General features: G+C 34.7%; 2 protein-coding genes and 1 non-coding gene across 3 annotated transcripts; 1 reads left to right on the top strand and 2 right to left on the bottom strand.

The window, feature by feature from the left end:
* Positions 1-571: 571 nt before the first annotated feature.
* On the bottom strand, positions 572-644 carry TRNAR-ACG (transfer RNA arginine (anticodon ACG)). The gene has a single exon. It is a non-coding gene; the product is annotated as a tRNA-Arg (tRNA).
* Positions 645-755: 111 nt separating this feature from the next.
* On the top strand, positions 756-4,097 carry LOC130955067 (uncharacterized). Its single transcript, XM_057881844.1, has 8 exons — positions 756-1,074; positions 1,294-1,853; positions 1,936-2,008; positions 2,343-2,420; positions 2,504-2,567; positions 3,197-3,284; positions 3,456-3,540; positions 3,685-4,097. Exons 1-8 carry the CDS (start codon positions 967-969, stop codon positions 3,766-3,768), a joined length of 1,140 nt encoding a protein of 379 aa, XP_057737827.1. The 5' UTR covers positions 756-966; the 3' UTR covers positions 3,769-4,097.
* A 330-nt stretch (positions 4,098-4,427) lies between these two features.
* LOC130955064 (asparagine synthetase [glutamine-hydrolyzing] 2) lies at positions 4,428-10,434 on the bottom strand. Its single transcript, XM_057881843.1, has 14 exons — positions 10,116-10,434; positions 9,724-9,862; positions 9,095-9,190; positions 8,841-8,982; positions 8,093-8,188; positions 7,899-7,993; positions 6,996-7,157; positions 6,803-6,883; positions 6,478-6,699; positions 6,202-6,336; positions 5,816-5,896; positions 5,640-5,726; positions 5,405-5,512; positions 4,428-5,060 (listed from the first exon to the last, which is right to left on the bottom strand). The coding sequence occupies exons 1-14, from the start codon at positions 10,193-10,195 to the stop codon at positions 4,893-4,895; spliced, it is 1,692 nt and encodes a 563-aa protein (XP_057737826.1). The 5' UTR covers positions 10,196-10,434; the 3' UTR covers positions 4,428-4,892.
* Between the last annotated feature and the right edge of the window lie 2,865 nt (positions 10,435-13,299).

Raw genomic sequence — 13,299 nt, 5'->3', positions numbered from 1 at the left:
AAAAACAGAAAACCACAGCGATGAATATTTGAACACATATTTTTTTTATAGAACAAAGTTGTTTTTTTGTTACATGTCTCTTTCTTTTTTCATATGTTTCCTTATTAAAAAAAAATAACATAATGTGTGGTGTACTTTTAAGTAGAAAATGCAACATTTCAGATAAAATAATAAGAATAACATTTTTTAGAAAATATTATGAGGTAAAACAAAGTAGCATGTTATAAATTTTAATTTTTTTTTTTTGGTTTTTCTGTTGGTAGAAAAATATAGGTAGCCCATTTGAGAATTAAAAAAATTATGATTAGCGTAAATTAGTAGATCACACTTTTAGATATCAACCATTACTTATAATAAAATTTGTTTAACGATGAACCGACAAAAATCATTACACAAAACCCACTACTATATTTTTTTAATAACTATTTTGCTATTTTTGTTCTCATTATATTTAACATCTCATGTTGTAAGACAAAAAAGAGTATTGAGGAGACCCAAAAGAAAAAGGGGGAAAAAATTCCTTGTTAAAGTTTACTGAAAAATTTCAACTTCAACTTAAAATGTAAAACTGCGACTCCACTGGGGATCGAACCCAGAATCTCTGGTTCCGTAGACCAGCGCCTTATCCATTGGGCCATGGAGTCTTTTCATAATTACGTCCATTCAATATTTAAATATTCTAAGAAGTTTAGCCGATTCAGCTGGTTCAGCCATGGCGTGCAATTCAATATAGTGTATTTGAAGTTGGGTCAATCCCCATTGAAGCTTCTGCTGCATATCCTAGTCTTCATCATCCATAGTTTGGTAACACTAGAACTTCAAAGCCAGCACCCCATCACCACCATAACCAACAAAAGCAACAACATTATTATTATTATTATTATTGTAGAAGCAGCTACAGGGAATGAATCAGAATCCGAAATTATTCCAATTCTATACATAAGAAAAAGGAAAAAAAAAAAAAGAATGGGAAAGAAGCAATCTTTGCGTAGCAAAGCTACCCAGATTGTATCTGTTATCCTGAATCCAATATCTGACTCTGACACTCTCAAACACCCTCCTCCAACACCTTCTGTAAGTTCCCCCTTTTCATTAATTATTGTTTTCTGATGTTTGTCTTAGCTTCTTGGCTTTGATGCATGCTAAAATTCAGGTCTCCAAGTACGAGGTTTATGTTTTTTAGTTATTGTTCCTTTTCTTGCCCCTTAATTAAGTTTTGAAGGTTATTTTTCGTTTTTTGTTTTTTTGGCTTAAGAGTAAAGTTGAAGATGATTGATTGTTTTTCCTTCTCAGGATGAGGTAGGGGGATTAGGAGGAACAACAAGTGAATCAGAGAAAACTGAAGAGGGTAGCAATGATTTAGTTGATGGCCCTGATACCTCATCTTTCAGTGCATTTCTATATTCTTTCTTGTCTTCATCAGATGCTGGAGGAGATAATGCAAAGGTGCATGGACAGAGTGATGGTAAAGGTGCTTCAGGTGATGGTAATAACTCTTTACCCGATTCATCGTTGAAGGAGAATAATGGTGGAAAGAAAAGCTTGTTCTCTAGGAGTAAGCAATCACTTGGTAGAGTTATTCGCCAAGCCGCTAGGATCGGCGGATTTCGCCATCAGGGGCGGAAGGATAATAATTCTGAAATGAATTCTGATTGTCTAAATGGTTCTGGATTGAATGGTGTTGAGATGAATCATCTTTCAACTGTGAAAGGGAAAGAATCAGAGTCTGTGTCTTTGGTTGACATGCCAGAAATTTCTGAGCCGTCGATGCTCCTTTCGGACGCGATGAGAAGTACTCTCTATGCTTCTCTTCCTGCTCTTGTTCATGGAAGGAAGTGGCTGTTGCTGTACAGGTATGAAGAGGTGAAGATTCATTCCAAAGCTATTGATATTTTATTATGATTTTGATTTCTTGTGTGACATTTTTTCCTGCAGCACTTGGAGGAACGGTATATCACTTTCAACCCTTTATCGAAGAAGCATGCTTTGGCCTGGATTGAGTTTGCTGGTACCCTATAACTTTCCCTGAGCAAATTTTAATCATAAGCACACACTTCTGTATGGAGTTTGTAATGTATACTATACTGTATATGGAGTTTCAACACTAGCATTAGTTGTAGAATGGGATAGTTCATGTTTTCTACAAATTCAAGTCCCAGTTTGTGGAAGCCTGCAAGTCCTACATGACATTTGAGTTCTTTGCTATGGATTGAAAACTATTAACACGTTTTGAATTATCAGAGATATATTCAGTATTGGAATCTTTTATTTGTAACTTGTAAGGTTAATTTCTCTTCATTTCTATCATGGATTGGTTCCAAATCTTAGTTATTCCATTTCAGGTTGTCGGAGACCGAAGAGGAGCAGTGTTTGGAAGCTTAGTTGAAGCACCTCTTAGACCATCCAACAAGAAATACCAGGTCAAACCAAAATTCATTTATCCAAAGATTATCTGATAGATTGTATCTGTTATTGTATTATCGATGACAAATATTTGGTACAGGGAACAAACAGTACATTTGTTTTCACAAGTATTTCTGGCCATCCTGTTATATATCGTCCAACAGGTATCTTCTTCCGTCCGAGTTTGAACATGTTACTCTTTCATCCTTTTTGCTGTCATAATTATATGATGCTTAGCTAGCAATCAAAATCCAAGATTAATGAATCGGTGTTAGTATTTCTTGTTATGTGGTGCATTGACATTTGAATCTATGGTGCAAACCTGAGAAATGATGCCCATGAAGATCATTAAAAGGTTAAATTTCAGGAATTGTGTGACATATGGTGAACATAATGTCATCTTTCAACTATATATAAGAACCATTTCCTATGAGCCAATGAGGAATGCTTGAGTTTACTTTTATTCAGAAATGTGAGAATGTTGTCTGCTACATTCAATGATTAGTTTGTCAATGAGAGTTGAATTTGCTCCATCATAATTTCACATTCATCCAAATATCTATGAATTGTTAAAAATAATAAAAAACACTATCATGTTCAATAGTTGCCTCTAGTAGAATCTTGGAACCTTGAAATCTATTGCTAAGTCTTCAGCCTCAGCATGAGGCTTCCCTCAAATTTTGGAATACTTCTGTTTGTTTGGTTTTTCTTTTCTCTCTTTTTTCCCCTTTCTGTTCTTTTGTTTGGTTTAGAATTCTAAATGCTAAACCCTAAACTAACCACAACATTGCAGGGTTAAACCGCTATTTCACACTATGCAACACTGAGTTCTTAGCAATTGGAGGGGGAAGTCATTTTGCGCTTTATTTGGATGGTGATCTGTAAGAACTTTCTACTTCCGTCACTATCTCTTTGCTTAAATTGTTACTTTCACACTGCCAGAAAAAAATTGAAAAATATAAAAAGGAAGAAATGTGAACATGTCTTCAATCATGTATCATTACCTTGTGTTTTGTTTTAATCCCTTTCAAACTCTTGCAATATACTTGAAGATTGAATGGCTCAAGCTCGGTCTCGGAAACCTACGGAAATCCTTGCCTTGCGAATTCTCAAGATTTCGAAGTGAAGGAAGTAGAGGTGCTCATGCAACTTCTTCGATTCTTCTCACTTACACACAACGTTACACACTCCTTCATCCTTTCTTTTTCATCTTTTCTTGTTGCTACTTTCAAGAGACATTTATAGCTGAAGAAAACTAACTGGTCTTTCTCTCATACACAGTTATGGGGCTTTGTGTATGCTTCAAAATATGATGAAGTACTTGCATTTAGCAGAACAGAGGCACCTGGCATCTGTCGATGGTAAATCTCGCGGAATATTTACCTGATGTGAATAAATCAAAGAGGTTTGGACTTTGGAGCTGCATTTCATGGTGGAATAATGTTCACTTTCCCTCTTGAGCAATGCGAAGTTCGTGTACAAAGATAAAATGTTGAAGCATTATGTATCCAATTATGTTAAAACTAACCATGTTAAAAGAAAATGTTATAACTAAGGAACGCATGTAAATACCAAAGCCTGTATATATGGAGTCCGTACACATGAAAAAGTCAGTCAATTTTGTTCAGGGTACAAATTGGAGAAAATTTATGTTTATGAGCAATTTTCAAGTAAAAATGGATCCTTTCATTTTTGTTTTCTTCAATTGATTTTGTAAAGGGTGCAAGGGTGATTTTGCACGTACAAAATTTTCTCTTACATGTTTTTTTCTTTTCCCACTTAAATCTTGTGTGGTGTGTGGGATTGAAATTACACTATACAACATCAATTAAGATTAAAAAAAAATTGAGAAAATCTATTGATCTAACAAATAGTATTGCACAAAGAGAATAGCATATAGGAGTAAGTTGATGTTCCAAAGAATTGAGTCTTGTTTTTTAATTTTTGGAAGAGGAACACGTTAAAATATTAAATAACCAAAATAGAAAAGAATCAATAGTGTGCTTCTCAAAGGCAAGGTGACCTGAGAAAGTTTATTTATTTATTTTGCATGATGTCCCAAGTTGAAAGACTATTGAGAGTTGAGACACAGAACGCCATCAAAGTGCCCTTGGCAGCTTGAGGGTACCCTCAGAGCCTCAAGTATTATAGCAAACCAAAGAGCAAAGTTCTTATCTTTTGTTCACTTTGCAGGAATTCTTCATTGTTGTTATTTATGAATTTGAGTTGCCATTGCAACTCCAGTTAAAGGACTCTTACTCAAACACAATGTAAGAAAGATTGCTAACAGTATACATTAAACGTTATCTTACTCTGCTAGTGTCAAAACAGCTTAAAATGTTGTGCCAACCGTGCGAAATACAAATGACAATCTTCCTCAAGAGTTTAATTTTTCATCTACCTGAAAATAAGCCTCACAAGACAATGCTTTGCATTTTTTTGTTCTTCGAAGTCAGAATAAAGGGCCTTTAGAGGGTCCCGTTTTTAGGCTAGGCTGTTTTTGCATCTGCTGCAGCCTCATATGCTGCTGCATGAACACCAAGAGCAGCACGGCCAGAAGGGTCAGGATTCTTTGACCATTCGGCATCCCATTCCACAGCTTTTGCGGTGCTGCACGCAACACTAGGACCTCCTGGAACGGTTGACCTTGCAGCATTCTGTTAAAATGGTTGCAACATAATTAGAGATGGATTTCGGCAAGATATAAGTTTGTAACCAAAGTCAAAAGCTAGCTCCATAACAAAAACTACTTAAGTGTTTATAACCGCCATTTCAGCTATATCTTTATGCTATGTCGGACGGAAATTTGAAGAACAATAATAAAAATGCCATAACTTTTACTATTTTCCACAATATTATCAGTTCCTATTATTCTCAATACTTATCAGTTATCACACTGCTAACTGCTTTCGTTAACATGCATTATTTTCAACAAGATTTCATGAGCACAAAAAAAGAAATGGGGGGATGTTTATTTTAAAAAGAAACTTAGAAAACCCACCTTTGGAAAGTGCTTCTCAAAAATTGTCCTGTAGAGGTATGCTTCTTTTGTTGTGGGAGTGTTTTCAGGGTAAACATAGTTAGCATGCAACAGCATTCCATCTGTGACCTGTCAGTTTGTAAAGTGAAAAAGAGCAGAAACCATGGGATGGCATCAATGGAACTCTATAAAAGTTAATTACTGATAGTTTGCAACATAAGAAGAAGTAAATTTGAAGCTGCAAGTAAGAGCTTACTTGTTGGTTAGCATGCTCCTTCAAGCCATCAATCCAGCTGTACCCTACACCATCACTGAACTGTTCCTTCTGCCTGTACAAAATGTGCTAAAAATGGCAAAGCAATACAATGTTTCAGATAGCCTTCACCATGTGAGATGATAACAATCAGTGTGAGCCGGAAATTTTTTACAAACCTTTGGTAAATATGGATTTGTTTCGTCATCAAATGCATTGCGCAATACCCACTTCTCTATCCTTCCGAGATCAGGTCGTATCTGTGAAATGGTCATATATCTCATTATGTGATTAAAAAACTTAGCTAAAAAGATTAACTTCACAGGACCATTGGATCAAATTCACAAAGGTTTCTTGTTAGTAGTGTCAAGACATGCCTTATCCAGTAAGCTACACCATAACACCTTAAAGAGTAGATAAGAAGTTGATGCAACAGAAGAGTTATGATGATGAACAATGATCAAAATAATAAGACCTTAACAGTTAAATCGAAGCAAGAGAAATTCAATCAACATTGCAGGCGATCAAACCAAGAGGAACACAGAAAAAAGTGAACATAAAATACCATTTTCCACTCTGGATCAATACTCATGGCTGTGTTGATAAATTCTTTATCCAAGAATGGTACACGTGCCTCTATACCCCATGCTGAAGTTGATTTATTGGCTCTCAGGCAGTCATAAAGATGAAGAGCTTTGATCTGTGAGATCAGGAAACCAAAATCTTCAATGAAAAGGTAAAGTACACTAGGAATGAAGAGGAAGAAAATTTAATAGGTTAAGTGCATAAAATTTTCAAATTGCATTGAATAAAACATGACGATGTAACAATTTGCTATTACTTTTCGACATGTTTCTTCATGAAACTCTTCCTTATTAGGTGCTTTATGGAAATATAGGTAACCTCCAAATATTTCATCTGAACCTTCTCCCGAAAGAACCATTTTCACTCCCATGGATTTGATTTTTCTGGACATAAGGAACATTGGAGTACTTGCTCTGATGGTTGTTACATCATATGTTTCAATGTGGTAAATGACTTCCTCAAGTGCATCTATACCTTCCTGTTATGAAACAAAAGTACAAAAGAAAAAAGAACAAAAAATTTGAGAAGCTAGGACAAGATTAATGTTTTTCAAAAATAGAGCAATGATGATAAACAACCACCTGAACTGTGAAATAAAGTTCATAATGTCGAGTACCAAGATAATCTGCTACCTCTTTTGCAAATTTCAAATCTGGAGAGCCCTGAACGGTGGCAAAATTCAAATGAAGCATGTACAATCTAATATGCCAATTTATTCTTTTAAAGAAGGATAATGAGGCTTATTTTCACCTATATTGAAGAACGAATTCTGACCTTTAAACCAATACAGAAAGTATGCAACTGTGATCCCCACTGTTGTGCAGCTGCAGATTGAGCCACAAAACGATTGGTCACGGCAGCGACAAGCGATGAGTCAAGTCCTCCCGACAAAAGAACTCCAAAAGGTACATCAGTCATCAACCTCTTAAGCACAGCCTAAATGATAGCATAGTATACCAAGGACAAGAAGTAAAATTAACAGGAAAGAATTATTTTCCTTCACAAATAAGCACATTGGAAAAATCAATCCTGACTCTCAATTATTGTCCATGCAACACACACATTAGTAGTGTATCAAATAATTTAATGTTTGACATCTTCCTTAACTAGATCCTGTAACCCCATAATTTGGTATCAGGACATTGGATTCAACATATCAGTGATGCAATATATTTTTCCATAGGGTAATTATATCGGGTGCATCTGAACTCGAATAAACTTTTAAAGTGTACTTCTCAGAAACAAAAAATAAAAAGAAGTAACTCGATTCCACCTTGATTTAACTCTATCTGCTAAAATAAAATAACAATAATAATAACTAAAAAAATAATTAATATCCACTTGAGTTCATAAGTTTATTCAAACTGATGCATCCATTTCCTAAGAAAGCACATACTTCCATTTGACAGTCCATTTTCAATTTCTTTGATTTTCGCCCAAAATTTACTGTCAGGCTTCTTCCACCTAAGCAGTTTGCCGATCGAAACAAATGGTTTCAGATTCCTAAGCAAAGCGTACAATAGTCACAGATACGCATGCAAGGCTATCTAAAGTTTTGAAGAGTATCTGAACCACTCTCTAATAATATATATGCAGAATAATTGATATTTTAAAATGAGGAAGAATCATCTCAAAGTGGTAAATGAATTACATTGTGACGACCAAATAGTAGCACACCTTCTCAAAGGCTTGACGTAAGATCTGAGGATCATAGGGTGTTGATGGAATTTGCTCTGTGAACCATGGTGGATTGTACCATCTTCTTAATCCTCCTACAAGTACAACATATTTTAACAATGTTCATGAATTACATAATATAAAAAAATGTATAATTTAAAGAACAAGAGTACAAGGCATGAACACGTCTATACCCTGTTTGTTGGAATATATATGCCCTGGTGGAAAAGATATGAATCTCTCACAATCATCACTTAAAGCTTTCATTTCAGACGCAAACCATGTCGATCCTGCAAATAAATCATTCCTTCCATAGGTAAAACATTTGATTCATTAATGTGACACAAAAGCATGAACAAACAAGCCAAATACTGAGGATTAAACTGTGTTTGAAAACCAATATGTTATGCAGTGTTAATTATACTTAAAACACAAGGGTATGTATTGTTTTAGACACTCAAAATGTTTCAAGTGCTGGAAACACTGAGAGGGCAACCAGCTTGTGATTTATTTCACTTTTTGGAGCCACTGAAACCATTCTGTAAATATCTTGAATTGACTTAAATTGGACTATAGATAGCTCACCAGCATTTGGTTCGTACCAAGAGACAAGGATGATAGAGACAAGTCTCCAACATCCCTTCTTTTAGAAGGTACACAAATTAGTTCAAAAATATTCCTAAGACATGCCTCTTGTGTCTCTCTATTTTAGAAGTAGAGAAAATATCTAAAGATCTGTCCTGGGACAGAGAGGATTTTCAAGTTTTTGTCTTTGTTCCCTTCTACAAATTTATTTCTATCCCCGGTGTCTGTGTTTCCTTTATCTCAGAATAATAACCAAACACAACCTTTGAGATGTTGGACATCATCCAGCTCGAGGTGAAATTTTCAAAAATATCCCAACAATATCAAAAACAACAAGAAGAAGGGGAAGCCACAAACCATCAAGGCCCCATCCCAAGTAAAGAGGGGTAATGCCAATAGCATCACGAGCAGCAATGAAGCTTTTATCTCTTGTGTCAAGAAGGACAAAGGAGAACATCCCATCCAGCATATCAATAAATTCTTCTCCATACTCTTCGTACTGCATGATAACCATGTTGTTATGATGAAGATGAAATGAAACAAGACTACATTGGAAAGATAATACATATTGATCAATAATCAGTAAATATAAAAGATTCCTCAACACTTACAAGATGAGCAATGACTTCACAGTCGCTTCCAGTTCGAAACTGGTGGGAACTCAATTTCTGTCTCAGTTCCTTATGGTTATATATCTCCCCATTTACCTAATGGCACAGTTTCAACAAGAAAAGAAAATATATAAGGCTAAACAAACATCTGGAAACTTTACTAAGCATACATATCATCAAAATTAATTCAATAAAAAGGACTGCACACATGAGTGTATTTGGGCTCCATTTTCATTCGGACAACTGATTTTTAATGTCATACTCTTATACATGCTCAAAAAAGTACACGTTACTAGAGCCTCATGTTTAAATAGTGTAACACACAACACCTCTTTATTTGTAAATCATATATACTTACATCTTTCAGAATTAGATTATATGACACAATGCATATTTGTATTATGTCATGTGCAATATCACCTAATTCAAAAATTATTGGGAGGAAAAAGAAATAGAAATATGCATTTACTATCAATAGGCATTGACTGTAGACTTAAAGCTCCATATTACCATATTCATCTGACTTCCAGAATTAAAGTGAAATAAATAAAGCATTCTTCTAAGGAACATTCAAATGATGCAAATATATAATTATAATAATAATGTAATCATAGATGACAGGTGCATACTGTGACAACAACAGTCTTGTCTTCGTTATAAAGAGGTTGATCCCCTGAAGTGGGGTCAACAATAGCAAGCCTTTGATGAGCAAGATAACAATCTCCATGGCAATGCAATCCACTCCAATCAGGTCCTCTATGCTTCAATCTGCATTCTCCAACTCCATTTCACAATCAATCAGAACCAAATCACAAAAATAATTAAAAAAATGACTGAACTCCTATGTCGCCTAAAAACCAAGCATCAAGAAATCTTTCAAAAGCGCGTACACTAACGCAATTAGAAAATTGCAATTTTCAATGTGTTTGTTAAATAAATGGAAAGCATTTAAAGTTTGCTACCAATTAAAATACAATGAAACAATTTTCGAGAAATGTGACTGCATGATGGAAAATTGAACCTGCGAGATAGCTCGATGATACGAGCGCGCTTGGCCTGAGAGTTGTCAACACAACCCAACACTGCAAGGATTCCGCACATGGCGGCTGCAAAGGGAAGAAGAAGAAGAGAAGGAAGCAGAAGAGAGTACGGAAGAGAACACAATAAGGTAAAAAAAATTAAAATGTGAATATGACGTATCACTAATTTACGAAGATATCACTAAGTTTATTACTCCTTTTATAAATTACTAATGTTTTATTATTATTTTCTTCCTTTTTATAATATGATGATTCACACGTGATGTCTGAAGATACTCATGTAAAATAATACAATAATAGCAAAAATTGAAAAAGTGGGTATTTGATTGATTGAATATTCCGCGAGGGTTGGTGTCAGAACCAGATTCCACTCCCAACTCCGAAGATTCGCTTTTGGTTTTGCTGTATCCTGTATGCTTTATGCTTTGCTTTTTATTGTAGAGTCAATTTTGGTGGGGGACAACCCCAGGACACTGCCCACTGTATAGTGTATACATAAAAGTCCTGAAAATCGAACCAAATATCGAATCATTTTAATTATTAATTTAATCAATTTAATTGTAATTTAACTAAAATAATTATTTTATAATAAAATAATAAATAATATATATAATAAATTTTAAAATATAATTATAATTTAATATAAATTTTAAAATATTATCTAAATATAAAATATTGTATAAAAATCAAAATCTTATATGATTATTAATGTATAAATTATATAAAAAACATGAACTAACGAAAAAAAGAACAATTATAAATTTATAGATAAAGTATAATTTTTTATTTTTTAAATTTTTGAAAAATTTTAAAGATATCTTTAAATTTTAATTTATTTTAATTTTATTCTTAATATTTTAAATATGTTTCAATTATATCTTTTTATTAATTTTTTGACAGTAATAATCAACTTTTATTTTCAATTTTATCCCCTAATTCTAACCGTGTTTGGTACACTCCCTAACCCATTTCAACGTCTTCACCTTTCTTCTTAACCTTATACCATTCCGACACCTCCACCTTTCTTCCCAACCATCACCCATACTCTCTCTATCTCTCTCGTTGCAACTGTCGGCGCCATCACCATCCACCACCATCACCAATCTCCATCTTCGTCTCCAACGTCATTTATCCATCTTCCTCACCACTCATTCATCTCCATTTTCATGATCATAAAGTAGCAAAAGACAGAGTCCAAATACCGATCACTCATCACATTTCTTTTCTTCCAGTCCCACACACTCAAGTCTCACACAACATCACCATTCACGGCGCCTCAAGCTCGTGCTCCATCATCCACAATTAACTGCGCCTGGAGGTCCATCGCTCGCGATTCACCACGCCTAGAGCTCCACCGTCCATGTTTCACTGTGCCTCGAGGCCCGCTGTTATGTGCGCTAGCTATGGCTTCCCTCCCTGATAACCTCAACTCCCCCTCTTCCTGTGCCCATGTCCAGACCTTGAACATTAACTGATTTCAGAAACAGCCTAATGAAAACAACGAGGTTTAATTTCTTGTTCAGATCTACAATTAGGGTGTAGTTGTCCAAATGATTTTGTTATTAGTTTGTCAATATCACTCTTTTATATTCAATTTTGGTGTTTTCAACTCGTTGCTATTGTTGTAGCTTTGGCACTTCATTTTGCAATTGAGTTAAATGTGTGAATTGATAAAATTTGCCCACACTTGGGATACTGAAATTAGGGGTATGCATGGCCCGACCCGGCCCGGCCCCGAGTATTTTAGGGACTAATTTGGTGTGATTTCATCGGGCCTAGGGCCGGATAAGGGTCTCAAAAATAGACTCGATCATTATTTCGGGTCGGGTCCGGGCCATGGCTCGAGTCGTCCGAAGTCGGTCCGGTGGCCCGATCATCATACACAATTAATATTTTGTGTTATTAGTAATGGATGATGGCTATTTTTATGTGAAATTTAAGTATTGTAAACCTTAATATTTTGTGTTATTAGTTATTATAAGACTATAAGTTAATATTTTATGTTTAAAATGCATAAGATTTTAGACTAATGCATAATATTATGTTATTTGTATTAATTTAAATATTTGGTGTTATTATACAATATTAGTATTGATTATGGTTATGCTTTAATTTTAGAGGAGTTGGTTCTTGTTATATTTTTCTAAGTGAATTTTACCATGTCAAATAATAGTTGGAGCCTTAGAAATTTGGATATTTTCACATGCTAGCTTATAAGAAGGTATCAAGGTAATGTAATATTAACGGCCCGATTTTCACCCAGTTTTACCCGGTATAATCGTGGCTCGAAAGTGTATAGGTTTCATCGGGTCTAGAGCCGGATTCGGGTCTAATAAATAGGCCCGGTATATATTTCGGGTCGGGTCTGGATCACATCAAACCCGATTTTACCCGACCCATGCACACCCCTAACTGAAATAGTAAACATATGTGGCTGTGATTAGCAATATAAATATATAGTCAATGTTTTATTGTCTAATATAAAGGTTTATGATGAATTAGGGATATTTTATTATTGAATTTTTTGAATATTGCCTTGTAGAATATAGATAAATTTGAAAATTGTAACTTTACAAGTGCGGCAGCACAACGAAGAGAAGAAGGGATGAGTGGCAGTGGCTGTGCATGATGGTTGGTGAGACAATAAGAAGCAAGGAAGAATGAAAGTTGGCATGAGAGAAAAGAGAGTGGGAGACGGAGATAGATATTGGTGGTGGTGGTTGGTTGTGGCGCCGGTGGTTGCAGCGAGAGAAATGGATGAAAGGATGAGCGATGGTTGGGAAGAAAAGTGGAGGTGTTGGAATGGGACGAAGTTGGGAAGAAAGGGGGAGGCGTTGGAATGTATTATGCAGTGTGCCAAACACTGTTAGGATTAGGGGTAAAATTGGAAACAAAAAGTTGACTATAAAAAAAATTAACAAAAAAAATATAATCGAAGAATATTTAAAATATCAAAGATAAAATTAAAACATATTAAAATTTTAAAGGTATTTTAAAAATTTTTCAAAAACTTCATAGATAAAAAATATATTTTATTCTAAATTTATAACCCAACAAGTTAACAAATTAACAAATTATATCAAATTATAAGATAGAAATAATCAAAAAGTTATAGTAAATTATAATAATACAAGAACATGAACATGGACTAAAATTTACAATAAC

The sequence above is a fragment of the Arachis stenosperma genome, chromosome 10, assembly GCF_014773155.1.
Source record: "Arachis stenosperma cultivar V10309 chromosome 10, arast.V10309.gnm1.PFL2, whole genome shotgun sequence".
NCBI classification, from domain to species: Eukaryota; Viridiplantae; Streptophyta; class Magnoliopsida; order Fabales; family Fabaceae; genus Arachis; species Arachis stenosperma.
Note: the sequence above shows the minus strand (reverse complement) of the source record. Positions and strands in the feature narration are given on the sequence as shown.